Source organism: Musa acuminata, chromosome BXJ1-3 (assembly GCF_036884655.1).
Source record: "Musa acuminata AAA Group cultivar baxijiao chromosome BXJ1-3, Cavendish_Baxijiao_AAA, whole genome shotgun sequence".
Taxonomy (NCBI): domain Eukaryota; kingdom Viridiplantae; phylum Streptophyta; class Magnoliopsida; order Zingiberales; family Musaceae; genus Musa; species Musa acuminata.
In genome coordinates this window covers 3,954,482-3,981,053 of record NC_088329.1, presented here as the reverse complement: position 1 = coordinate 3,981,053, position 26,572 = coordinate 3,954,482, and the positions used below count along the sequence as shown (strand labels likewise).

Genomic DNA, 26,572 nt, shown 5'->3' with positions numbered 1-26,572 from the left:
GTTTCATCAAAGAAAAAGACTGAGTTTGTGCATTGGAAGAAATAACTTTCTTTTATCTTTTTATCTTCCAGTCAAATGAGAATTATAGACTTCTTCCATAGCAGGAAGTGAGGAGTCAAAATGACCATATATGTAATCCCCAAATAATTAAATTTGGAATAAATCTAAAAATAAAAATAATATATTTTTATTTCAAATAGGCTATTTTATGATTATTTTGACTGAATTTTGATGTGAGGATAGTTTTAAAAAGGAGTTTGGAGACAGAAAACTAATAAAATTAATTATTAATTATTTTTATTCGTATTAACACGGATTTCGACACCCACGAGGTATCGCTGTGTGGAGTACTTAATCTTACGTAATTTATAGGATCAACTATTAGGGCTTGATTTTATTTACGATCAAAGATACATGTATCTCACATCTCTTCCGAGTCTTGATAGCAACACTGACAAACAAGTTGTAGGGTTTGATTTAGGACAAGTGAGGGTGACATTGAGATTCATGTGGTTTCTTCTCATAGATGCACATCACATCAGAAACATAAGAAACCACAATATCATCTTAGAAATTTTTGATCTAAGATGATATTGTTTGATCTTTGTTTCTCAACCCCATACTATCTATCATCTGTCTCATTCTGACTTTGGATGTGAGGAAAGAGGTCGAAGAAGGGAGATACTACTTTTCTCTTCTTTTAAGAAGCTATCAAAGTTTGGAAAAGCTCGTTGTAATCTTCCGGTGGAGCTTCTTATGACACAACTCAACTCTAATTTATAATGGTGTGTTGTTTTTGAGTACCGTTGATCACAGTCGATAAGAATAAGATTTGGTTCAAAAGCGTCGACTCGTCGCATATGCCTAAGTGGATCGCTTGGGTGTAATTCGTGTGTGAGAATGAGATAAATAAGTGGATTTATGAGCCGACACATGATTTCTCTGGTTCGTCTATCGAAGAAAGTTTAGAGTTGTTCTAAGGTGCTCTTTGGACTTGTCAAGTGATACTCTGAGGTGCTACTTAGACATGTCGGAGTTTTGCACAAGTTCTCAGCATCAAGGTATTTTCTGATTTGACCTTTTCGACACTTAAATCAATACAAAAAGTGATAAAGATTTAACAAAACTTAGAAGAGTTTTAGGTTTAGTCCTTCCCCGTCTGTATTTTGGGGGCTGGCTTTTATACATGATTTATTGGTGGAAGGTAATCGGTTGCTCATCCCCTCCTCTCCCTTCAAATTCTCATATCATCAGGGGTTTATTTATATTGACACCTAGTGAACACGTCTTTTTATTGGTTACGTTCGAGAAGAACGACCGGAGGTGTGCCATCCATCAGGGTAGGATTATGCTTGAAATGCACAGGCAATGGGGATTAGCTTCAGGTGCTCGAAGAGACGGGTCACATCATTAAGAATTAATGTTTCTTGTGATTAAACATATGACCTCTTCCGAAATTATGGTCATAAGTGACGGATCACTAGTGACCGACAACATGATCGAGGAGAAGTTGAGAGGATAGGTTTGGTCATCATGTAACGATGGTCAACTCGTGCGACTTCTCTAGGGATCGTGTTTTGGTTGGGCAATCGTGTGAGGGAATGACACAAGCTCTTATGTGCATATCGATTTTAAGTGACATCCCATGACTTGGCCGACGATGCAATATGTGTGCTATTGCTTTCACTATCAGGCTTCATTAGCCTTTTTTCTGTGGGTCAAGATAGGCGAAGGCTGGTGGACCATTCCTATGAGTTGTTCATGCCTTTGCTTAGGTGGCTTTTTTAGCCCAAGTGGCCGGGTGAGTTGGTAGTGCTATTATTTTCCCTATCATTCATCCCCCAAAAGGTATGCTTCGAGGCTATAGCGAGAGCTTCGAGGCATATTGTTTAGGTGCATGGTTCTGTGTCGATCTATGGGTGTTGTCCTGCAGTAGTGGTTTTTCTTGAGTGTTGACATCGAGTTTGTCCGTCATAGTGGGTTTTTGTTATTGATTGCTTAACAGGTATAGGGTTTGTTAGGGCAAATCTTGCCTTGACCACTGTAGCAGGAGTAGGTCCATCATTGCAAATCTTGCCTCGATCGTCGTTGTCGCAGTAAGGATCTATTATTGTGGATTCGATTATTGCTTGTGGGAGTAGGGGTCTATCGTTGCATATTCAATCGTTGTTGGAGATTTCGATCACTGTTTGTAGGAGTTGCCATTGTGGATCTTGGCTCAGTCGTCATAGCAAGGGTATTAATCTATCGTAGCAGGTCTTGGCTCACGGAATATTGGATAGTTAATGATACATCATCGTTAGACAATAGTTCTGTGGTCCTAGTTGTGTATCTAGTTCTTAGACTTAAGATACCAAGGATGCCTTATATGAGTACTCCACTTTTGATATCAGACTTATAGGTTTGGAAGTTCTAGATTTAGCATAGTCGGTTATCAGGAGTGGTAGTCAATCTTACAAGGGCAATTGAGTGTCAATAGAGGATCATCCACTCTCGGTGTCATAAGAGGAATATCTCTTGTGTTCTCACTCAAACAAATCACTAGCTAGGGTCATTCGGATTGAGAGAGAATGAGTTCTTCGAAAGAATCTGATTAGAGTAAGACTCAAGTAGAATTTGTATAGGCTTGATAGTACCATACATGATATACGATTTCTAAGATATTGGATGAATGATAAACTATAGATACATGATAACTGAGGGCATATAAGTCCAATAGATTAGATCCTCCTATACCGCTTGGAAACTATAACGTAGTGGCCTAGTATGTCTATAGTTGATGAGTTGAGTAAATTATTATGAGATAATAATTCACTGAATCAGAATAAGTTCTAATGAGTGCAACTCATTGCCAGCTCAGTATTGAACCTAGATGGTCACACATATATGATGAATGACACTATGAATAAAGGATTTGATATATGATATCTAATAAGCTCTTATTTTATTGGATCCATTAGGTGAGACCCAAGCTTAGAGATCCAACTTTCATTCAGTAAGGGACAATTGGATGAAGATTCAATATCCAGAATGCTAAGGTAATTAGATAGAGATCCAATACTTAATAGAGTCGGATCCATTAAGGTTAGCAAAGAGAGCTATCTATATAAGGGATATGAGGCTAAAAATGTTATAAGACTAGACCCAATAGCTGTCGCACCCTATCATTCCCTCCTTGCTTCTTCCTCAGCCGACTACCCCCTCTCTAGTATGAGAGAGCAATAATAAGGACTGTCTTTGTTGTATGGTGGTGGTACACGAAAGTAAGAAAAGAAGGCGTTATGAGAGGAGGTGTGTTGCCACTTCATCTGCTATGTAGATCACCGCTAGAGAAGAGAACGCGAGATCTCATTCATCCACAAATTGGGATCTACAGATCAGGAATATATAAGTTTCCTTATGTGAGACTGTATTGCATCTTACGTGGTTTTTTATTTCACAAGTTTTTTGCTCCTAATCGTCACGCGTGATTCGATATAAATATATTTTTTAGAGAAATTAATTTTTATTTTATTTTTTCGTTGCACATGTGATGCTCTCCCCAGTTTCCCAACATATATTTGAATGATGACTAGAGGCACACTATCTATCAAAATAAGATTATGCCTAAAATGCATAAGGGATGAGGATAGACGTTAGGTGCTCGAAGAGTCGAGCCACGTTGTTAAGAATTAATATTCTTTGTGATTAAACATGTGACCTCTTCCAAAATTATGATCATGAGCAATGGATCGCTGGCGACCGACAATGCAATCGAGAGGAAGTTGAGAGGAAGGGTTTGGTTGCTATGTAGCGATGATTAATTCATGCAACTTCTTCAGGGATTGTGTTCCAATCAAGCAACCGCATGAGGGAACAACATGAGCTCTTGTATGCGTGTCGATTCCAAGTGATGTCCCACGATTGAACGATTTAGCAATGCTATGTTTGTACCATTGCTTTTTCTATCATACCTGGCCTTTTTCTATAGGTCAAGATAGGCGAAGGCTAGCGAACCATTTCCATAAGTTACTCTTAGCTTTGCTTATGTAGCTTTTTAGCCTAAGTGGTAGATTAAGTTGGTAGCGTTGTTATTTTTCCTATTAGGGTGGAAGGTAAGTCTTAGAGCCCAAGCAAATGTCACCATTTGATGTAAACATATGAGCATCTTTTTATCTTTTGACAGGTAACGTTTTGTATTGTTTTTAATAGATTCAATGGCTATATCTCCCAATATTTTTTTATTTAATGTTGATGAGTTTTTTGAGAAATGAAAAATAATAATTCATTAGGAATGAAAATTATAATACACAAATTATCCCAAAATCCAAACAATCTTATTCTTTTTTATTTCAAAATTTTATTTTTTAAAATATAAATGGAAAAGATAATATTTGTTATTGAAAGTAAAAAAGTCCTTACTTATTGAATGATATTTTTAATATATTTTTTAAAAATTATTATATTAAATAACATACAATACATTCTTTAATTATTGAATGGTCTCAACCACTCAACCTCTAGTAAGCATATATAATCTACACCACCATCATATCAATATTCTATATATAGAACATATTGAATAAAATTATCAAATAAAATCTTGAAACTTCAACTTTGATAAGTAGATTTGGTATACAATCACAACACCAATTGTTTAGAAAAAAAATATATTATATAAATTTTTTATTCCTTTATGATTTAGATACACAATATCTGAAATTAATATTTTGGGTGTAAAAATTTGATCGAATAAACTTTCAACCCTCAACCTTTAGGTGTTACACCTAAAACAATAGTCAAGTAGTAATATATCAAATTTACTTATATTTAAATTGAGAGTTTAAATATTGATCTAATATTGGTGTATCAAACTTATTTAGAGATGTATCAAACCTTTTTGGTGAGAATTTTATATTTAAAATTCTCATATGTTAATTTTAATTCTTGAAGTATTAATCTAATATTGGTATATATATATATATAATAATAATAATAATAATAATAATAATAATAATAATAATAATAATAATAATAATAAAGACATACTTGATAGGATAGTAAGGTGTTTTTATGGTTCCTTATCAACAAAGGCAAACAATTAATAGGAATATAATGTTATTAATTTGTTTTTTTTTTCCTTTGACGTGGAAGTCTTTCTACACCAATATAATCCAAAATCCCTTCCCATTTGTTTGGAATAATGAGGATAATGTTTCTATTTTGTTCTCAACTTGAATCTCTTTCGGCTGTCTGTTTCGATCAAATCAACTTCAAATGGATATGTTTGAGAATATAATCTTACGCAATAAACTTCGAAAATAAAAATTCGAATGAATGATTTTGGAAAACCCTTTTGTGACTTTTCCTATTTATTTTATTCATCTAAGCCTCAAACAAGATGACATCATCCTTTGAATAATTCAATTACACAAGACGTGCCCAAGTTTTGTGGGCCCAAAAATACAAACTCATGAGTGAGGATAGAGCATTGCCTATTATATTTACGATTTTGCCCCTACCTTGTTCCTCCGTTCTTCACCGCTATAAACTCCAGATCCCATTTCCACGGAGCAGAGCATTGCAAAGAGAGAGAGAGAGAGAGAGAGAGAGAGAGAGAGAGAGAGAGATCGTCTCTGGGTAGGAAGCTTCGCCCAACAACAAAAGCCATGGCGGGACGAAGGATCGCGTCCTCTGCCCTCTTCCGCTCTCTGGCCGCTCCGCTCTTCCGCAAAGGTGACTCTGCTTCACAGAAACTATATCGCTCATACCTTCTCCCTCACGCTTAGGCATTCGATCCTTGTCGCTTCGAATTCATCATCAAAATCTCATCTTGTCATTCAAAATCCTTTATCTTCACGCCGTAAGACTTTTCCTCGTGCTTCCGAGTCAACTCCCACCTGCTGCATGCGTTGACAGTCTTCCATATCATATCTTTGGAACATGTATGATATAGCGAAGATATTAGTCTGTTTTCTAAACCCGGTTATCCGATCGGATCGACGATAAATGGTATCATAGCCGGAGCAAAGTTAGCTTCTGAATCCTCACCGGACCTATGAATGCAGGGAATCATTATCTGAAACCATATCCTTCAAGTCTTTATCAGCTGCAGGTTCTTGTACAAGATTTCTGTAGCCCAACCACTCAGATTAGATGCACGTACTGCTTGTCGACTTGTCTTTATGATAGCTTGGATTCTAACGGCGGGTCCTCCTTCCATGGACTGTTGCAGGTCATCCCTTTTGGCTCATTCATCTCTTTCTCGCATAATAGACACCGCGAAATGTCACAAAAATTTTGTTCTCTCACAGATTTGATCTGATAGATACGTTTGGAATACACCAAACTTTGTCTTAGAGAATCTTAAAGGCGAGTGGATTCTGAGTTGGAACCAAACCGATATGATCCAATAATTTTTAGGGAACGTGTTTGCTAGGGGTGATTAGTATCTGAGATAGAACACTCCCTCCGTGAGAGAGAGAGCGAGAGAGAACAGTTTGCTACAATGGATTGCATTGTCACTTCCATGGCTTGCCTCTTTCCATGGCCCCATCTTGACTGCCATTAATTGGAAAAAGCCAGAGATCCAGAAAAGTCAAGTCGCATTTCTGGAGGGATTTGGATTAGATCTACAAGAAAATGCAGCAAGATATCAACCGAGAACAGTCTCTTCATTACTAATGCGAATGCAGTCTTTGAAAAATCATTCATATGAAAACACAGAGAGAGAGAGCCATTTAATGGAGTCAGAGAAGGCAGCTAAATGTGGAAGTCAGACGTTCAAAGTTTGGCCAAATTTTCCAGGATAGCTTCTCATCATCCCTTTGATGAATTGAGCGTCGAGTAAATGAGACACAACTTTCAATCCTCTCTTTGGGTATATGAAGAATTGGATATGCTATGCATCTGATCAATCATTTGATTAAAGAATAATCGGTGCATGCTGCGCATTACCCATTATAGTAATAATATTTATCTATTTTGTTTTCTTGTACTTTTGGATTCACAGCTGGCGGTTGCCGTGGATTTTCTCTTGCCTCTTTTGAGAACTGGATATTATGCTCCGAGCAATGTACCATAATCCTTCAACGGGTTGGTTTCCCGTACCGACGCCGTCTACCAAAGACCCTTCTCATGTGACATGAAACATGGGGCCCACGAGTTTGTGTTATTGAGACAGAGACGGAGGGTGAGTGTTTTGGTAGGCTGTGGTCCATCACTTGGAGTTATATTTACCGTTTTGCCCTTCTTTCTTCTTCCCCCTTCCACCCATTAAAGTCGGAGCCCCCCCCCCCCCCGTATGCGGGTGCAGAGAATCGCAGAGGGTGCTTCATTTACTCTCTCTCTCTCTCTCTCTCTCTCGCATCTTGGTTCCCGGTACTGGGTTTCGGCTGCAATAAAGGCTATGGCGGCTCGGTGGATCGCGTCTTCTCTCCTCTCGCGCTCTCGCTCCGCTTCTTCTCGCGCTCTCGCCTACTCCCTCTTTCGGAAAGGTGACCATGCTTTGCAGAAATCGGATTGGTCGTGCTCTCTGGTGTTTGTTTCGCTTAATCGGGAGTCTTTGATCCTTAACGTTGTGAATCCGCCATCAAAACCTGGATCTTGTTTGTGCCCTTTTTTTCGATATACCTTTTTCGCGGTCATGTTTGAGGGATCGATTATTTTTATATTTTTCTGGTTGGTAGGATATTATTTTTTTATGCTCTGTGCGCAAAGATCGAGTTCTTTTTATTTATGTGGTGTTTTTTAGTCGATAGATCACTTTCATTTGTTCCTCAGAGATTTGAAATACGTATGTTATTTCTCCTTTCATTTAGGATTAGTACAAAATATTGAAGGATTTCTTAGATCATTATGTCGATCGCTTATCTCAATTTCATTTTATCGTGATTAATTTTTAAGGTATCGTCATGATTACTACTGGAATTTTCCCTTCATGAAGTTGCGGGCCTATGGTTGGTCTGTCTTCGTACTTCTCAAAGGAACAACTTTAAGAAATGAAAAAAGTGAATTAATCTTTGGTTAATCATTGGCTAGATCAAAGAAAACATTTGTCCGAGAGAGAGAGAGAGAACAGGATCCCTGTCTTTTGTATTTGATTATTAGTCTTTTAAGAACGAACAAACAATACTATTTGGTTCCTAGAGTCTAATCTTTGTGTGACTTGAGAATGCTCCATGTCGATGCAAACTGTAATCTGTGATGCTCTGAAGTACCAAGTCTGATTACAACTTGTGACATGTTGACATAACAAGGAATAGATGGTTCGGCGTCTGGGGTCTTTCGAAGGTTTAGCATTGCTGCGGCGATCGAAGAACCGATTTCACCACCAGTGCAAGTAAAGTACTCGCAGCTTTTAATAAATGGGAAATTTGTGGACTCAGCATCAGGTGCATTTTTCAACTTCTTTGGAAGCAAGAATGTTTTGGTATCTTCTCGTGGTTGGATTGCTTAATTTGTCATTTTCATTTTCATTTTGGTACCAGGAAAGACTTTCCCAACCTTAGATCCTAGGTCCGGGGAAGTCATTGCTCAGGTTGCTGAAGGAGATGCCGAAGATGTCAACCGAGCCGTCACCGCTGCTCGCAAGGCATTTGACGAAGGACCATGGCCTAGGATGACTGCTTATGTAAAGCTCTGAACTTTTCATTTCTTTTGCTGCTCGAGTCATTGTTCTCATTTCTTAAGCCGTTCGCGTTATATACTAATTCCTTATGAGTTTTGAGTCATTCTTTCCATTTTCTCCTGATACTGATGATGCAGGAAAGATCGCGCATACTTAACCGGTTTGCAGATCTGATAGAGAAACACAATGATGAGATTGCTGCACTTGAGACTTGGGACAATGGGAAGCCATTTGAACAGGCTGCTCAAATTGAAATTCCAATGCTTGCACGTCTGATGAGATACTATGCCGGTAAACGATAAAGATAACAGTGGCATGATCCACCCTTTTGCCAATCTTTTGTATTGTTGTTTTACTAAATCATGTATTTCTATCTTTCTGAATCTTCCAGGTTGGGCAGATAAGATCCATGGGCTTGTCGTGCCAGCTGATGGCCCACACCATGTTCAGGTCTTGCATGAGCCAATTGGTGTTGCAGGCCAAATTATCCCCTGGAATTTTCCTCTTCTTATGTATGCTTGGAAGGTGGGGCCTGCATTAGCATGTGGGAACACTATCGTTCTGAAGACTGCAGAACAAACTCCTTTATCTGCCCTATATGTGTCAAAGCTATTCCTTGAGGTTGGTGAAGCAATTGCATCTTTTTTTTTGTGACCCAGGTTTCTGTATTTTGGCATTCACTGTACTTTGTACATCTAATGACTGGATATTAAACTATCTTAAGGAGGAAATATTTTCATTCATTGTGAAGAACTAATTTCAATACTTCATATAACTAGCTATCAAATGTGTATTACAGACAGAATTATCATCCAACCATAATGTGCAAGGAAAATACCTCTTTGTAAGCTTTAGAAACAAGCAACTTCAAGAACTAGTTTGTGATTTGTAAAACAACATTTTCCTAGTGATTTGTAAAACAACACTGTCCTCTTTGTAATATTTTCTTTTTTTTTGTTCTTTTACCTTTATTTTCCTTTAGTTGATCTTCCGGCAGGACAACTTTGTCAAGCTGTTGTATTCGAGTAGTAAATTATAGTGGTTGGCATACTATTTTAAAAAGAAGCTTGATGAGAGGACTAACCTTCTGTTCTTAAGTGAAAAATGAATGACATGATTTTTGTTTCTCTCTGTTTCTATCTTGTCCTACTGATTTATTTTAATCATCTCCTCTGAATCAGGCTGGTCTTCCTGAGGGTGTTCTAAATGTGATATCCGGATTTGGTCCTACTGCTGGTGCAGCTCTTGCTAGTCACATGGATGTTGATAAGGTGCTAAAAATTTCTTTGTGAATTTCAGGAATTTAAACTGGTTAGCAATATGGAAAAACTACAGATTTTGTAGTTTTTATCATATCTGTGAACCTATGGCCTTCAAGTTTTTGTTGCATGATTGTATAAGCATGATCACTGCATCACCAAAAGGACATTATATGAACTATTTAGGACATAATAACTGATCGGCTGAGGTTACTTAATCGGCAAAGAAGTTCTTTAGCCAGGGACAAGATCTTACATATGGTGGCAGGTTTTGAATGAAAGAACTTTTAAATTCTGAGAGTAATAGCACGATTCAGAAAAGCATCAAAATTATTAGTCCCTAAATATCATCCTCTTTCACAAGTGCTTTTAGATTGAATGCTTATCATCCAATATTGGCTACCATTGAAACAGATAATTGGTGATTGTCTTCGTATGTTTCTGATCCCATGTTACAATTTCTGATCAGCTTGCTTTTACCGGATCTACTACCACCGGCAAAATTGTACTCGAACTGGCTGCAAGAAGCAATCTTAAGCCAGTGACACTAGAACTTGGGGGAAAATCTCCAATGATAATAATGGATGATGCTGATATCGACCAGGCTGTAGAGCTTGCGCATTTTGCTTTATTCTTTAATCAGGTTTGTGTAACTATATAATGTTGCAAATAAATGTGTGCTTGGAGACCTGTTTTCTGATACGAATGACCTTCTACAGGGGCAGTGCTGCTGCGCTGGGTCTCGTACATTTGTACATGAGCGTGTATATGATGAGTTTATAGAGAAAGCAAAAGCTCGTGCGATAAAACGTGTCGTTGGTGACCCCTTCATTAAGGGTGTTGAACAAGGCCCTCAGGTACATTTATGGACCTTTTTCCTTTGGCTCTTTATATGCTCTCCTAGATTAATTTTCAGAACTTGTTATTCCCTTGTCGTTTATGAGTTCATAGTGATCTTTATTATGTGAATTATCTATTTGAAAGGTCAGCAAATTCCAAATATCTAATCACTGGCGTTTAATTGGTTGAAACAAGATCTCATTTTACATAGTTGTCACTAGCTTTGTCTACCTTCTGAAACATAAGTTTAGGTTCTGGTCTTCTTCCTGAACAAGAAAGTATCAAGTATTATGTGCAGAGTATTGTACATATCAGCACTTGCCACAACAACAACCACAGGAAATAGATACTTCATGTCGATGTCATTGGCATAGCAATTCTGTTCAAGCAAGCACACCTATGTTCATTGCCTCTAAAACTCTTTGCCTAATTTCGGATAGAAGAATCTTTCTTGTACTTGATCCTTTTTCTCTCCGCAAAGCTGTAAATAATGTCTTTGGTTAATCTATAACATCTCAGATTGACGAGGAGCAGTTCAGCAAGATCTTGCATTACATCAAATCTGGGGTTGAAGACGGTGCTACCCTTGTAACAGGAGGCACTCGAGCAGGGACCAAAGGCTACTACATTCAACCCACCATCTTCACTGATGTACAGGTAATGTTAAATGTCTAGTTTCAATAACCATCAAAGTATGTTTAACCAAAAGTCTAATCCTATTGCGATATACTTGTCTTTTCTAGGATGGTATGAAGATAGCACAAGAAGAAATCTTTGGGCCAGTTCAGTCGATCCTTAAGTTCAAGTGAGTATTCTATGTCAAAAACTGTGTAATGTCTATACAAATACCTATGGTTCTTTGTGCTCATGATTTGGTACCAAACTAAAATATGCTGTTGAATTGGGTGCAATCTGATCCTTTCTGAATCAACAACATATGCTGTACCCAAAAATGAACTATCAATAGACACCTGTATCGAGTCGATCTTTTCTTTTCGATGGCCCGAAAGGCAACCTAGATTGAATTGTTGCTTAATTACATTTTATTGATTATGACAGGGATCTCAATGAGGTGATCCAAAGATCAAACAAAACTCGCTATGGTCTGGCTGCTGGTGTATTCACTAACAATCTGCATACTGCAAACACCTTGATGCGTGCCCTAAGGGTTGGATCAGTATGGATCAACTGCTTCGATGTCTTTGATGCCGCAATTCCCTTTGGTGGCTACAAGATGAGCGGGCAAGGGAGGGAGAAGGGCATCGACAGCCTCAAGAACTACTTGCAGATCAAGGCAGTTGTCACTCCCTTGAACAATCCTGCATGGTTGTAAATGGCTTAGTGAAACTGTCTTTTTGTTGCAAGTTATTCGGAAACCTTAGATCTGTGACAGATCTAATAAGCTTCATTAACGCTTCAAATAATAACGATTCCCGCTTTTGTTATCTTATATCATTTCGATTGCAATGCTGTCCTGTCATCGACATGAATAGATGAACTCCTCGCTGTTCTGTTCTGCAACTTCCTCCTTGAAAGCTTGTGATGGATTACTGCAATTGCAGAGGTTGGCACTTTGACCGCAGAATTAGGATGAGAGACAGACTCCTCATAGATGACATTGACTTCCCCGTCTCCCGATGCACATCACCTCTTTCTCTTTCCCTACCCTCGAGTGATTTCATAGGAACAGGGGAAGGAGAGTCCCACCATAATGGCAAATCCAAATCTCCCTGTACGATCATCACAACAGGCTTCAATTAGCACAAATGTTGCTATCAAATGATGATAGAAGAATCCATCATCATTGATTGAGTGCCAAAAGGTTATGGGTCGAACTCCCTTACTAAATTCCACAACAGTTCTCACCAGTTCCGGAGAGAGAGGGGGCAGAAAAGGTGAACTCGCCTTCTAGATGCGTGCACCCGATGATCAACGGTGCAGATAGGTTGGATTGGTTCGCCTCTCGGTGTCCAAACCTTTCATGCACGCAAGTCTTCATGGCCACCCCCACAATCTCCATTACCGGCTGATATTTATGGAGTCACGTATGAGACGAGTGCTCGTGTCTCTCTCAGCGTGGAATATCGAGTCAGGTGTTTGCTGCAATGAGACCTCATGATTTGACACATCATGCAAATTAATTGCATGTTTAATCTCACAAACCCCCACAATTGTCATGTTATTATCAGCCCACACGTAATCCTGGCCACGTGTTATCGCGTGCAGGCTTAGCCTTCCGACCCACATCCTCGCTATCTGCCACGTCTAGGTTTAGACTGTTGACAGCGCGATACACGTACGTACGCGTAGACCCCACAGGTTTGCCCCCGCTCTCCGCGTGCCACGGGTCCCGCCTTAAATCCATTTCCTGAACGCTTTTGGTTTGTACGCATATAATAACGACATTAATCCCAATCCCGATCTCCGCGATCCGATGTGCCTGCCGACGCAGGAGCGTCATCTTTAAGCTTTCTTGTCGGTGATCTATTGGTGTTCTGATTTATTTGCTGCCTGACGCTCCACAGCGTCGCTTAGGTAATGTCGGCCGCGCGGCATTGGCCCTCTGACGCACGAAACATCCGGGGCTCGGGCGTTATCTTTCGCCACGCGTCCCCGAGGGACCCGATCGCGGCCGCCGTCCTCGACGCAGAAGAGGCACTTCTTGGACCGACGCGTGTCGCTCGTACCCCGTGGCTTCTATAAATGGGGACCCCGGTGAAGGTCGCAGCGTACAGTTTACAGATTCCTTCAGCATTTTGGATTCGCTGCTGTCTCTTTGTCTCCATCAAGATGCCACGTCCCTCCGACCGCCGGAGATTCTTGGCGCTTCCGGTGGTGCAGCCCGGCGCCAACGTCCGCCCGAGTGTCCTCCTCGATGCCCTCGTCGTCCTCGCCGACGAGATCCTCGCCCTCCGGGCTTGCCCCTTTAGGGTCCACCGGCGCAGCGCTCGCGAGGCGATCCGCGAGGTCGTGACGATCCGCGAGTTCTTGGCCGACGTCCGCCGCCGGGGGTCGGCCCTCCCCGATTCCATCGTGGTCGGCTTCTCCGAGCTCTACATCACGCTCCAGAAGCTGCGACACCTCCTCCAAGATTGCGCCCGGCCGGGCGCACGGTTGTGGGTGCTGATGCGGTCGGAGCGGGTGTCGAGCGAGTTCCTGGTCCTCGTTCGCTCCATATCCGCCGCCCTCGACGTCCTCCCACTGGCGTCGATCGACGCCGTCTCCGAGGTCAAGGAGTTGATTCGGTTCGTCGAGGAGCAAGCATGGAAGGCCACGATCGAGACCGAGCCCGATGATGCCCAGGCAAGAAGGAGTGTTTCGTCCGTGCTTTGCCAGTTCAAGAATGGGATTGCTCCGACCCGGAGCTCCCTCAGACAGATCTTGGATCACTTGCACATCCGAAGCTGGAACGATTGCGGCGAAGAGATTGCGTTCATGGAAGAGCTCTTCTTTGAGAGCTCCGACGACGGCGACGAGGCAGCCCTCCTTGACAGCTTGATGGCGTTCATGGCCTATTGCCGGGCGGTGCTTTTTGATACCATGGACGACGAGAAGAGCGCCGACGAGCAATTGAAGGCCCAAGCAACAGCCATGAATCATGTCATCGTCAACCTGGATTATCTCCGGTGCCCCATCTCTCTCGAGCTCATGACGGACCCTGTGACGCTAGCCACAGGTCAGACCTACGACCGAGCATCCATTTCGAGGTGGTTCGAATCGGACTGTCTCTCCTGCCCGGTCACCGGCGAGAAGCTGGCCAACAAAGATATGGTTCCCAATTCCGCCATTCGGAACCTCGTCGAGCAGTTCTGCCAACAGAACAACATACGCTTCCCCGAACCAAAGGCCAAGCAGAAGCGCGATGTGGCGAGGACCGAGAAGCCTCTCACCTCGGCGGCAGCAGGAGCCATGGCAATGGTGGCTGCTTCTCTAGTCGACAAGCTTGCGACCGGGACGAACCAAGAGAAGAACAAGGCCGCTCACGAGATCAGGAAGCTGTCCAAATCAAACATCTTTAACAGAGCTTGCTTAGTAGATGCTGGCTTAGTCCCATGGCTTCTCCAGCTCTTCTCTTCAATGGATACTTCGATCCAGGAAAATGCAGTGGCGGCGGTGTTGAACCTCTCAAAGCACCCAGATGGCAGCAGGGCCATCGTCGAGGTCGGTGGCCTCTGCCTCATCGTTGATGTCATCAGATATGCACTCAAAAATCAGGCCCGGCAGAACGCAGTCGCCATTCTCTTCTATCTATCATCGATCGAAGAGTATCGAATCGAGATCGGGAAGATACCTCAGGCGATCCCGACATTGGTGGAGCTCTTGAGGGAAGGAACTTACCGGGGAAGGAAGAACGCCGTCGTTGCTCTATATATGCTGCTACAGGCTCCCGACATCCTGCCTAAGGCCCTCGATGCAGGGGCTGTCCCGGTTCTCGTGGCTCTTCTCTCCAGCGAACAAGAGGATCTTGCTGGCGATGCAGTGGGTGTTCTTGCAAAGACCGCAGAGAGGCACGACGGTGCGACGGCGATTCTGGAGTCCTCCGCCATACCTCACCTGGTGGAGTTCCTCCGGTCGTCCACGTCTCGGTCTGGGAGGGAGAAGTGCGTCTCCACCCTCCTCTCTCTCTGCGACAACGGCGGAGCAAAGGTGGTCAGGTTGCTTGGACAAATGCCTGCGCTTCTGCCCTCCTTGTACTCCCTCGTCGCGCACGGCACTTCTCAAGCCAGGAAGAAGGCCATATCGCTCGTCAATTGCATACACAGTCTCCATGGCCAGGGATACCCTGTCATTGTCGCATCTGCTGCGCAAGAACACATCATTCGTGCACAGTGATGGTTTTTGATCATTCGTTAGATCTTTCTTTGATTTCAGCTCGGATTTTAGAAGAGTTGTAATCCAGTATAGTCCCGAAATATACTTGTACATAGATGCACCATATGGATGAGTTCAATTGTTCTACTCTCTCATCCCATCAGTGTACAAAATTAAATACAAATACAAAAGTTTGATCTGGTTCTGCCTGCATATCAATCTTGACTTGTCTCATATTTACTGCTGTGAATAGAATAGAATAGAGAGAGAGAGAGAGAGAGAGAGAGAGAGAGATTAATGCCATACTCTGTCTGCTCTAAAAGCGACGGCATTGAGCTGTGGTGATCAAGAAAGGATGAACAGAGAACAATAGCTGAATTTAATTATGACATAGTACTATAATAAAAACAATAACAACAACAACAACAATATGTCCTGATGTCAGAATTATTTGTGGTCAACCATCAGGACGACATCTTCTAAGAAAGCTTGGACGTGTCCATGTCATTCGGGGAGTTGTTTGCTCTCATCTCGCTTACTTCCGTTATCATGGTCTCAAGAGAGCGCCACGACGATCCGCGCTCCTCCGTCGCCGCCTCCGCCAGCTCTTTGACGTTCCTCGCGGCCTCTTTCCCTTTCTCCCCCACCAGCAACTCTCGCACCAGCTTCTCCAAGTCCTCCCCCCTTCACCAGCCCGTCGCCGAACAAGGTGAAGGAAGGTACCGAGGCCGCGGCGGTGGATGAGGTGGGCGAGGTGGAACAGCGGAATGGTGTGGCCATGAAAGGAAATATGGCAAAGTGAGAAAGAGAAGAAGCCATTCTTGCACTCATGTCGATGGGTTCATTAGATTACATATCAGCATCAAACATTCATAGTACATAATTAATCATATATATGTGTGTGTGTGTACTAATTGCTTCACTTATTTACAAAATTGCTCATTCAACTTTTATTTTATTCGACTACCTATGTTGATAAAACGATTGCCTCTACTTTACAAAGCATTCTCAATTTTCTGATGTGATCGAATTTGACCACCATGAGGCATCCTCAATAATCTTCTGATGTCGTCGAATTCGACCATGAGGCAGGCATCCTCAATCTTCTGATGTTGTCGAAAATAAGAATGGTTCGACACCCTCCCATGTGCTGAAACAAAATAGAGGGGCAGATGATAAATGAAATTTGACATGTGAATATCCGAATTGCCATATCATAGCCAACTTGGCACCTACTTAGACACTTTTGCTAGCCGTATACATAAATTAAGTGTCTCATACCAGTTTTTGCGAGTAGTCTTTCCGAGACTAATTAATGTATTCCTCGAAAGAGTTTATATGAGGAATCCAAAATTTTCTGATAATTTGTAAACAAATGTAATGAATGTTCATCCAGAAGTCTAAAAATACTATTGAATGTACAAACATCATAATTTCTAAAAGGTACCAAATCTATCATCGGAAGAAGAAGGATAAATGCACAAGCTTTATACGGATCATTACAATGCAGTGCACACAAGGGAACAAACTCCAGTCACATAACAAAAACAAAGAGTCGATAAACTACGTTAGGAGATCGATCAACTCAAAGCTCAAATCGGTAGGTAAAAAGTTCATTCGGATGACAGATTAATGAGCTATAACTTGCAGATACATAAAGTGAGATTTGCATGTTAAACTAGCAGAAAATATCATCCATCCCATCCATCCAACTTGTGAGATAAAACTGTGATAATTCCAAGTATTGAGGTTGGTCTATAATTACATCCTTTTGATCTTCGAGAATGTCCCCGTCTCAGAGAAATAGGTGCTTTGTATTCCACTGCCGAGCTGATTCCCGTGAGCTTGTGGATTTGAAAGTTCGATTCCCTGATGGACACACAAACTCAGCATCAATTTAGTTCATGCTGAAATTGTTACAGTACAACATTATGTGTGAATAACACTAACAAATGTGATCAGAAATATTAAGCATAAAATTTATAAGATGAACGGATCTGGGAGTCCTCTCACATGGGTAATTTACAAAGATATCAAGCCTCATGGATCACAACGAAAGGTGTTGTGAATTAATAATCACTATCACCAAGAAAGGAATGCACATATAAAATCAATACAAGTATATCCATTGGACCAACAAATGGACCATTTCGGACAAATATCTTTTGTCCTTCCTTTTGCCTCTTTTGTTCATCCTCACTTCTGTCCTATGAGTCTCCTATATTCACATGCAACTATTTTAAATTTATATAATGTGGTTGATGATGGAAAAAAAACACATTGTGATCCTTGTGGACGAAATTAAAAGAACTGATAATTCAAAACAAGCTCTAGTTGCATATGTACTCACTTGCACAGGTGTAAATGCTAAACTTGATGTCAATCCTGAAGTTGCCCCACTGCTTCCATACTGTTTCTCCTTGAACCTGATGCATTCAGGTCAACAACAAAAATTTTAGATCATTGTTAGAATTTAGATATACCATTCATTTAAAAATACCTTATCCCCTCCTCTCACTTATACGTCTATGAGCATATTACCAAGTACAGCATAATATTAGCATTTAATTTAGAGGATGAAAAATGATCAAAGAAGGAAGTGGCCGACCTTTTGGCAACTTTAGAAGCAAGTTTGCTCTGCGCAAGTGATACACGCAACTTTCCACTTCCTGCCTGACCAAGCATACCATACCCTTCACCCAAGCCATCACCTACAGATGAAATAAAGTATAGGCGGCAAAAAAATTAAATTGGGTCTACAAAGACTAATGTTCAAGCTGAAACATATCAGCGCATCCATATTAAAGATACAGTCCTGCAAATAACCTGACAAATAAACAAAATCCAGTGCGACCAAGATGGTACTTCAAAGTTCAAAGTCAGACATCCAACATCTACCAATTCATATAATGATTAAAGAAGAACAGGCATATTCTTTATCTACTATTTGCACAAAACATTAATTATGCAGGTGCTTAAAACAAACCTTAATAAATAGTATAGTTTGTGTTAACAGTAACATTAATAAGCTCTCTATGGTCCAGAAACAGGAGACCACAGAATGACAGAATTAGGATTAAATGAAAGCTAATAAAGTGTGGAAGGTATCTACAGTTTAATGTGAAATTACCAATTATCTACAGTTTAATCTAATACCTGTGGAAGGTATTTGAATCCTGTTGTCCTATGAATCATTCTTTTGGTCTGACCTTACATCTCATGTACAGTCTCTATTTTATGTGAAAAAAATTCAGAATTAGATAACTGCATTTTGACCAAAACAATCTAATAAAGGCATATATAATATTCAGTTGTCTGGTTAACAATATTACATGACATTGAAATAACAATGTGGACTCTTGACTTTGTAGGGAGCAGGGACAAGGTTTCTCCATGAAGTGCATTACTTAAGAAGCAAAAGTGACAGCAAATATATTTTATCTTGTAGAAGTCTCAGACGAAGTCATTTTCAGATTAAGCATGAAAGAAAGTCTCCAAAAAGTAACACATGATAAAGTTCATAGCTGGTAGTGAGATACCATGATAAAAGAATTGTTAGATTCTCCCAAAGTTATCTGATATTGGCACTAGATATCTTTTAGCTAACCCATCACACAACATAATGACTTGACCAGAGATTTTTCATAAGGAAAAATGTTTTTTGTGTACATATGAATTGTTGGAAAGCTTAACTAAACATATGGCTTTTTGCGAATCTCAATGACGGCAAAAGATTCATGTAGTCAACCTCAAATAGTTGGGATTTACGGTTTTGTTGTTGTTGTTGTATAATTTGTTGTAAAACCATGCATACATGTCATTGTTTGGATTGCAAATGCAGAACTTCGGTTTCTTATTTGATATAAACAGTTAAGAAAATTCTATTACTTTAATATGAAATGTCCCATTTATTCAAATCAAATTAATCTGTAAGATATTATTTTGAGGCGAAAAGGCTTTCATGAATATTCAACTCGAGTTGTTCTCAAACAGTTCATCAACCAAGAATACATGTTTTGATCCTTTAAGCCAAATAATGTCCCCACTTAGAATATCTTGGTTTCTGCTTAAGCCTCTATAGGAAATTGAAACCATCAAAACCATGTGAAATTGGACTTTTTTCTGATATGTCCAAAGATGATTCTGTATCATATTCTTATTGCACCAAATTTCCTATATATTTTCAATCTTATAATTAAGATTTTGAAATCCAATCTTGCAAATATTAACAGGATGAATCATCTCCGATAGAAAACTTAATTCCAAAGGCCAAAAGACAATTATCACAAGAGTTTTAAAGGTACATCAATTATTTTTAACTGATGAGCTTCAGTTGAACCCAGTAAGCAGTAGCCAGAACTTCTAAAACCACATAAACATCCACCTCAACTTGAATATCAAGTCTTGAGCCACAGATCACCAATGCAATTTACTTAATTGAACTATAATTCAACAACATCTTTTGAGACTAAGATTAAAGCAATCATCAGACATAATAAATGCATACTCACCCAAGGAACTCTCTTCTGGAACTCCAAATTGCATCCTGTTGGCCAGCTTCCTCATATCAGTCACTGCATATCTGTCAAACATAAACATACAAAATAAGGTACTTGCTTTAAGGTTACAACTGTTAAAGGTATTAGTTTTGTTACCATGTATAGTTGTAAGAAACTGCTACCTTTCTTTCATTTTCCGCAGTCGACGACCACCTCTCTTCTTTTTGGGCTCTGAATCTGGAACTGGAAGAGGTTTCGGCTGCTTTGCAGGGGGTGGCTCTTGCCACTTCTCAATCTTTTTACGGATTTCTTCTCGCAAGTCCCTTCCAGTTTTTCCTGTAGGATCCCCTCTAATTGAGTCGACCCTTGCTGCTAGAGTTGATTTTGCAGCCAATAGTCGGCAAGCACGAGTTCTAAGAGAAGGCGGGGTGCTCTGAAAAATCTCTGTTTGTTCAAGATAACCTACACGAAACTGAGAGGTTGCAGTAGAAAACCCAGCAAGAGTCTTTTTCTTTGACCCAAGAAGCTGGACATTACAAGCTGGCATTTTTGCTAATGCGGACAAACCTCCAGCAGTTCCCATAAGTTTAGCTGCAACTGCAGTTCCAGCAATTGCAGAAAGGTTTGGCGCAATGTAACCCATTCTACTCTCCACAAAATCAAGAACTTTCTTTTTTGCAAGGTCAAGTGCAAGGGCTCTATCGCATGCATCAATTGTTTTCTGCAGACTCTCTTCTGAAAGAGGCTTTCCACTTGTAGTTGATGCTGTTACAGAAACAACCATAATAATAGCTGAAGGTAGAAGACCGTCCAAATCAACAAGGGTTAAGTCCACCTCATTTCCAATTTTCTTAACAACCCGTGCATAATCAATTGGGTGATGAACAAGGGACTCAAGTTCAGGAAATTTCAGACGGTATTTATCACGTATAAAATTGTGAATTATGATGATCTCATTTTCAATATCCACTGATAAAGCATTACAGTCAACAATGAGCTGATACTCAGGATCATCCTCCAGCACTATTCCATGACTAGAAATATCTGTTCCTTTCTCTAATGCATCATCCACTTTCTGTTAAAAAAAAAGGGGCCGAGAAAACTTGAACACACAAAAATGCAAGTATACAGTAGCAAACATAAAAGACTATGACTCGAAGAAAAGGAAAGAAGTTTTACACATAAATTCTTAAAGCAATCATAGAAAACCTAAAAGGAAAGGAACATATCATCAAGAAACATAAGCTGCTAAGAGATAATCGAATCCTCTATTACTTTCTGTATTAGAAAAAAGGGGCCAAGGCATCTGAAAACGTTAAAAAGAGCGGGGAAGGAACTTGAGTATTAGTCAGGCAAATCTAGAGATGGTCATGTATGATGATCTTGAAAAAAATATCAATGCAGTATATGACATAAATTTATTACAAACTGAAGAAGAAAAAGAAACTGAAGCCATTATACCAACAAATAAGTACTGGCTCATAATCAGAAATATTATGTAACGGTTTAAGGTCCTTAGTTAGCAAACAAGGAAATCAAGAGCATCAGGAACTTGACTCTGACCTGCATAATATCATTGTATCTTTGTGTCTTCTGCAATTTTGAAACACTATCAAGGTCATCATAATTAAGAGTTTCGATATCTGGCATGTCACCGTCAACATCTTCTTCCATAGCAGCAGCATCAAGATCCTCATCATCCTAATAGACAATATCATTATAACACATAAGCCAATACCACAATATACTGCAGCTACTAAAACAGAAGTAAGAAACAAAGAAGCCTGAATGAAATGGCCAATCAGAAATTATTAGTTACAAGCAAGATTAAGAAATACAGGCATAATGGCAATAAAATTGATGTATCAACTCACAGGATGGGCTTCATTGTCAGATAACTCATCAAGATCAGCCAAGAAGGAATCTGCAAGGCTGGCCTGTGTATGAAAAACAGAAAGAATAATTAACTCAACTTCAAGTAAGAATCAGCAAGCTTCCTGAAAGCAACTTGCTCATGTCAGGTCTGATCCATAATATTTCATAAGAAAGTCCACAAAGTTCAAAAAAATGGATGCACCTAAATGAATGCATCAGATACTATATCAAATTAATTAGCAGTACGATCACCAACAAGCAATAATGGTAGTTGCTGATTACTCTAAACAATTTTTTATTGCTTTTATGAAGCTCCTTAAACCCTTGAAATAATTTGCGTTTCTAGGTGTCAAACATATGACATGATGCTTGTTAACAGAGGTGAAAGATGATAAAATCTACAACAACTATATAAGGTACATTCATTTAACAAGTTGATTATCTTTGCTTAAGTTTGATCAATAGGATGTAATTGCTTCCACCAAGAAAGAACAGGTAGATTAGCTGAACTAACTTTTTTATTTATAACACCTGAAACAACAAAAAGTATGTCCATTCAAGGTTAATCATGATCAACCTTATAATGGAAGAAAAGGAACAATCCATCTTGCTATTTCCTTATCCCTCATTGGATTACTTAACAAGCTGCCAAGTCTGCATAGGCAAGCATAACACTATCTAAACTGATTTTTAAAAAAAGGGTAAAACGTGTACTAACCATTTGTTCTCTCAGTGATTAGAATTCAAAGTTGCTTGCCTTGCAAGATCTGCTGAGAATCTGCGGATACAGATAAAAACAAACAATCGCAAGGGGTTAATTACTTATCAAACCAAAGTCTAATTACATAACTCGCGGCAAGCAGTATACAAGATCGTGACATATACTATACTATTTCAAACAAACAACTAAATATCACACAAGAACAGTTTTTCCTCGATGTCATGTGCACACACCAAACCCGTCGATAGACCAACTGATACTACACTCGATCAAAATCAAAACAAAAAAAAAAAAGGAATTAGTGGTCCATCTTCAACAATATAAAGCGAAAATCCTACCACCAAAACCGAGTCTCCAAGAATTTCAAGAAAGTGGTGAAGGTAATAAAAAAGGTTCCCTCACCCGATCCCTCGTCCGTACCCCCAAACGAAAGGGAAAAAAGTGTAGATTTTTGGATGAAGAACATATAGGGAAATAAGAGGGATAAGAAAGAGAGAGAGAGAGAGAGAGAGAGAGAGAGAGAGAGAGAGAGAGAGAATCAGTACAGGGATTGAGGAAAAAGATCGCGACGTTCGATCACCGGAACTCGCTTCGTCGAAGGGAATTTGAGGGCTCCGAATTGAAGTAACCCTAAGACGGGGATCGGACAAAAGAACCGAAGCCGATGAAGGCATAGAGCGGGTCGGATGCGGGTGTAGCGGACATCAATCCGTCATCTACATAGAATCGGCGTTGTGGGCCTTTTTAATAACCCTTACGGCCCATTCGTTTAAATTATGCAAGCATTTTTATGAGCCTCAAATTGAGTGAATATATATATATATATATATATATATATATATATATATATATATATATATGATAAATTCATGTACACAAATAATTAAAATTGATGTTTTTATTGAATTAAAAGATCTAATAAATTTATAATCCTAAATATACAAATAAATAAATCATGAAAATTTATACATAATTCCATGAAACAAAGACATGCCTAATCGAATACAAAACTAAAATTTTAATAACTCATTCAATCTTAGAATAATTAAATTTAAGATAAAATGGCATCAATTTCATGAAATTCATATTTTTGTTGTTCATGATTCAAACTTCAACTAATTAAAATCATCACTATATCGACGTTAAATGATTGCATCAAAGTTCATCAACCATTATTTACTAATCATAAAATTTTAAATTTAAACTAATTAAATAAGAATTATTGTGTATCATGAAAATATAGCCATTCTAATATTTAAAATTTCATTTTTCAAGAAAATGAAATTTATTATGCTTTCTCCCTGTAAGAATAATTCAATCTTCAAAATCTACCAAATTGCTTCAGGCACTCATTTCATCAATCAATCATTCAGTTAAGAACTCATACACCAATTAACTCTACATTGATCAGTCATTTATTAGAAATTTTTTGTAACCTACCCCAAGTATGAGTTGGTGTCATTAGAAAAGATGTGATGTTCTATGACAAAAGATCAAAAGAAGGAACACTCCACAGTAAAAGAAATAAAGACTTGGGACTTTTTCCCTGTAGATCATCTACATAGCTTGCTTTAAAGGCCACTAAGCCCACACCACTTCCAAGAACCTTCACATCCTGTTGGCCTCAACCACAGGACATGATGTTACAGAAGCCTAAATTTAGATGTAAGCTTCTTGTCCTCTGGACATGAAGTGCCATCTGAAACAGTCCAATGTGAGGCAATGTGACCATGGCAAAGAGGGTCCATCAATGACTGGGTAGCTCAAGGAAAGCGATGGCTGAATGAATATGGACCACTGCAGGGGGAACAACCTGTGGTGGCTGTCAATGGGGGAGTCATCTGTGGCTTCATCTTTAAGAGACCTAGCTAATTTTGATGGTGGAGCTAGGTGTGGAGATGTCAGTGGCTTCATGGTAACTGTCACCCAATTGATCATGGCTCCACCTTGAGATCATGGGGAAGAGTGGGTTGACATCCATCCAAGTAATGGTTTGTCGCAGGAATGGACTTTCTTTGTATCCACCCGCCTTAGAGATTCATCTGCTGATCATCAAGAACGAGACTGAGGAAATCAAAGATAGGGAGAGTTGGTGGGTGCCCATACTTGGACTCTTACAGGGATGAATGAACTTTCTTTGTTGTATCAGTTTATCAATCCACCTGGAGCTTGTATTGGTGCGGAAGATGATCCATGGTGGATGATCGATCATACACCAATATTTTTGTGCCAATCAAAATGCTGAAGTTTCATCATGAAAGAAGTTTGGCATGCAATCAGAGAACATGAGTCCTTTCTCTCTATTATATTCTTTGGAAGATGATACCACTGTATGTTTGGTATAAGGTAGTGTGGAATAAAGATAGGGTCTCCTTCCAAAGAAGATATTAAAACAAGAAAGGTTGATGAAAGAGGACAGATGCAGTCATTAAGCTGCGTTTATTGCTTCAGTAACATAGAAACTCTATGACAAATTACAGTGTTTACAATCTCTGCAAACTGCCTTTTTCTGCTATAAAAATTAGAATTCTCAGAAAGCAGGAGCCACCTGAAAGGTGCCATGTTAATCAACATAATTACCTTGATCAGAATGAGATACTTCTGCAAACAGGTGACTCAAATGAAACCTGCATTCTGAATCTGGATCTGTGGTACATAGTGAAGATTTCTTTTGTTTGTTTAGATACATAAAAAAGAGAGTCTTATCTTCCAATGGTCCTACATCTCCAACAATCATGGAGGAATACCCTCCCACAATCCTTTCTGCTTCTCATGACTCCTTAAAGAAGCCTCCCTACAGATTGCAAAGGAGAAATAAAGAACTCTAATGTTGTTTACCTAACATTCTTACTGGCTGGAGCTTATATTCAAGTCCTTGTGAGACCCACTTCCAAGTGCTCCTGACATCAAAAGCACCTACTACTTTATGAGCACCACTTCAGATCTGTGGAAAATAGGATGCTGACAATGTTGGGATGGCAACTGAAACATTAAAAATGAAGAATGAATCAGTAATATATATTGCTGCTTCCATTTCAGAAGATGCAGAAGTTACTTGTTTCAATTGTTCTCTTGCAAAGGATAATTATTCTATGCCATAATGATGCACATTCGATATATTATAATTATGACTCAATGAATCAAGTCGAACTTCCAGAATATCAAAATGTCTATGCCTTGCAGATTCTGATTCATTGCTGTGCATAACAAATAAAAACAAAGATCCATGTGCTTGTACATGCTTATATATTAATGGACAGAAGTTGTCATCATGGAGAAGCTGAAACCTAATTAGGTGCCATCATTTTCTTCTGATCCCTCTCACAATCAAAAAGGCTTGCAAGGAAAAGAACATGCTAAAGTTCCTTATCAAGTTTATGCTTTTCCATGAAAGTTGTACACTTGGGTGGAGCAAAAGTCTACCATGCCCCCCTTACATGTGAATTGACAAGTGCACCACCATGAAAGTGCCAGTTATCAGTAATGATCCTTTAGTTTTGAATTTTACTGATCTTGAAGTTTTATCAATGGCTGATGGAGGAAGAATTTTGATATCTTTGCTAATATTTTACTGAACAGTAAACATAATAATTCTCCTTTTTTTGGTGAAATGGCTTGCATTTAGAGAAGTAAGCCTTTGCATATGTTTCTGATATGCTGAAAGGCATTACTCTGCATCTAAAGAGAAGTTGACATTATTTTCTTTGATAAATTACTTATAAAAAACTTAGGCTAGTGGAAGAAAAAAAAAAAAAACTCAGCATTATATATACAAAGGAATTGATGCATTTAATCTAAAATCATAACATAAGATAATAGTGTAAGCCATATACTAATATGATTTATACAAAGATCAGTATGTGAGTGATTTATATGCTGAATAAAAGAACTAGCAATTTGCTGTTATGTTATGGTAGTAGAGTGATTAGATGGATGAGAACTTCCAAAGAAACTTAAG

At 39.4% G+C, this 26,572-nt stretch overlaps 3 protein-coding genes across 8 annotated transcripts; 2 read left to right on the top strand and 1 right to left on the bottom strand.

Moving 5' to 3' along the window:
- The first annotated feature begins 5,558 nt into the window (after positions 1–5,558).
- Positions 5,559–12,157, top strand: LOC135585815 (benzaldehyde dehydrogenase, mitochondrial-like). Of its 4 annotated transcripts, none has more exons than XM_065117918.1 (11): positions 5,559–5,715; positions 8,244–8,372; positions 8,469–8,611; positions 8,746–8,899; positions 9,000–9,229; positions 9,790–9,879; positions 10,337–10,510; positions 10,587–10,724; positions 11,227–11,364; positions 11,451–11,512; positions 11,767–12,157. In XM_065117918.1, the coding sequence occupies exons 1-11, from the start codon at positions 5,649–5,651 to the stop codon at positions 12,038–12,040; spliced, it is 1,599 nt and encodes a 532-aa protein (XP_064973990.1). In that variant the 5' UTR covers positions 5,559–5,648; the 3' UTR covers positions 12,041–12,157. The 4 variants fall into 4 exon arrangements, with proteins under 4 accessions (XP_064973990.1, XP_064973982.1, XP_064973978.1 ...); XM_065117910.1 differs by having other exon boundaries at positions 5,564–5,715; positions 8,238–8,372; XM_065117906.1 differs by lacking the exon at positions 5,559–5,715 and adding an exon at positions 7,277–7,475.
- A 1,253-nt stretch (positions 12,158–13,410) lies between these two features.
- LOC135635976 (U-box domain-containing protein 19-like) lies at positions 13,411–15,540 on the top strand. The gene has a single exon (XM_065147466.1). The coding sequence runs from the start codon at positions 13,411–13,413 to the stop codon at positions 15,538–15,540; it is 2,130 nt and encodes a 709-aa protein (XP_065003538.1).
- A 1,440-nt stretch (positions 15,541–16,980) lies between these two features.
- On the bottom strand, positions 16,981–23,300 carry LOC135585834 (U4/U6 small nuclear ribonucleoprotein Prp31 homolog). 3 transcript variants are annotated; one of them, XM_065117882.1, is made up of 9 exons: positions 23,160–23,300; positions 22,612–22,671; positions 21,893–21,955; positions 21,582–21,719; positions 20,201–21,093; positions 20,031–20,101; positions 18,128–18,230; positions 17,870–17,945; positions 16,981–17,388 (listed from the first exon to the last, which is right to left on the bottom strand). In XM_065117882.1, the coding sequence occupies exons 2-9, from the start codon at positions 22,612–22,614 to the stop codon at positions 17,281–17,283; spliced, it is 1,455 nt and encodes a 484-aa protein (XP_064973954.1). In that variant the 5' UTR covers positions 22,615–22,671; positions 23,160–23,300; the 3' UTR covers positions 16,981–17,280. The 3 variants fall into 3 exon arrangements, with proteins under 3 accessions (XP_064973954.1, XP_064973958.1, XP_064973964.1); XM_065117886.1 differs by having other exon boundaries at positions 23,017–23,283; XM_065117892.1 differs by lacking the exon at positions 23,160–23,300 and adding an exon at positions 22,953–22,974.
- Positions 23,301–26,572: the final 3,272 nt, after the last annotated feature.

Bases quoted from the DNA above. Each gene is read 5' to 3' on its own strand.
- LOC135635976 (XM_065147466.1), top strand. From the start codon at position 13,411: ATGGGGACCCCGGTGAAGGTCGCAGCGTACAGTTTACAGATTCCTTCA.
- LOC135585834 (XM_065117882.1), bottom strand. The intron at 21,720-21,892 runs GTGAGTTGATAC...ATTGTCTATTAG, and splicing joins CTGACAATGAAGCCCATCCT to GATGATGAGGATCTTGATGC. The intron at 17,389-17,869 runs GTGAGTACATAT...TGTGTCCATCAG, and splicing joins TAGCATTTACACCTGTGCAA to GGAATCGAACTTTCAAATCC.
- LOC135585815 (XM_065117899.1), top strand. From the start codon at position 7,283: ATGCGGGTGCAGAGAATCGCAGAGGGTGCTTCATTTACTCTCTCTCTC. The intron at 8,373-8,468 runs GTGCATTTTTCA...TTTTGGTACCAG, and splicing joins ATTTGTGGACTCAGCATCAG to GAAAGACTTTCCCAACCTTA. The intron at 11,365-11,450 runs GTAATGTTAAAT...TGTCTTTTCTAG, and splicing joins CCATCTTCACTGATGTACAG to GATGGTATGAAGATAGCACA.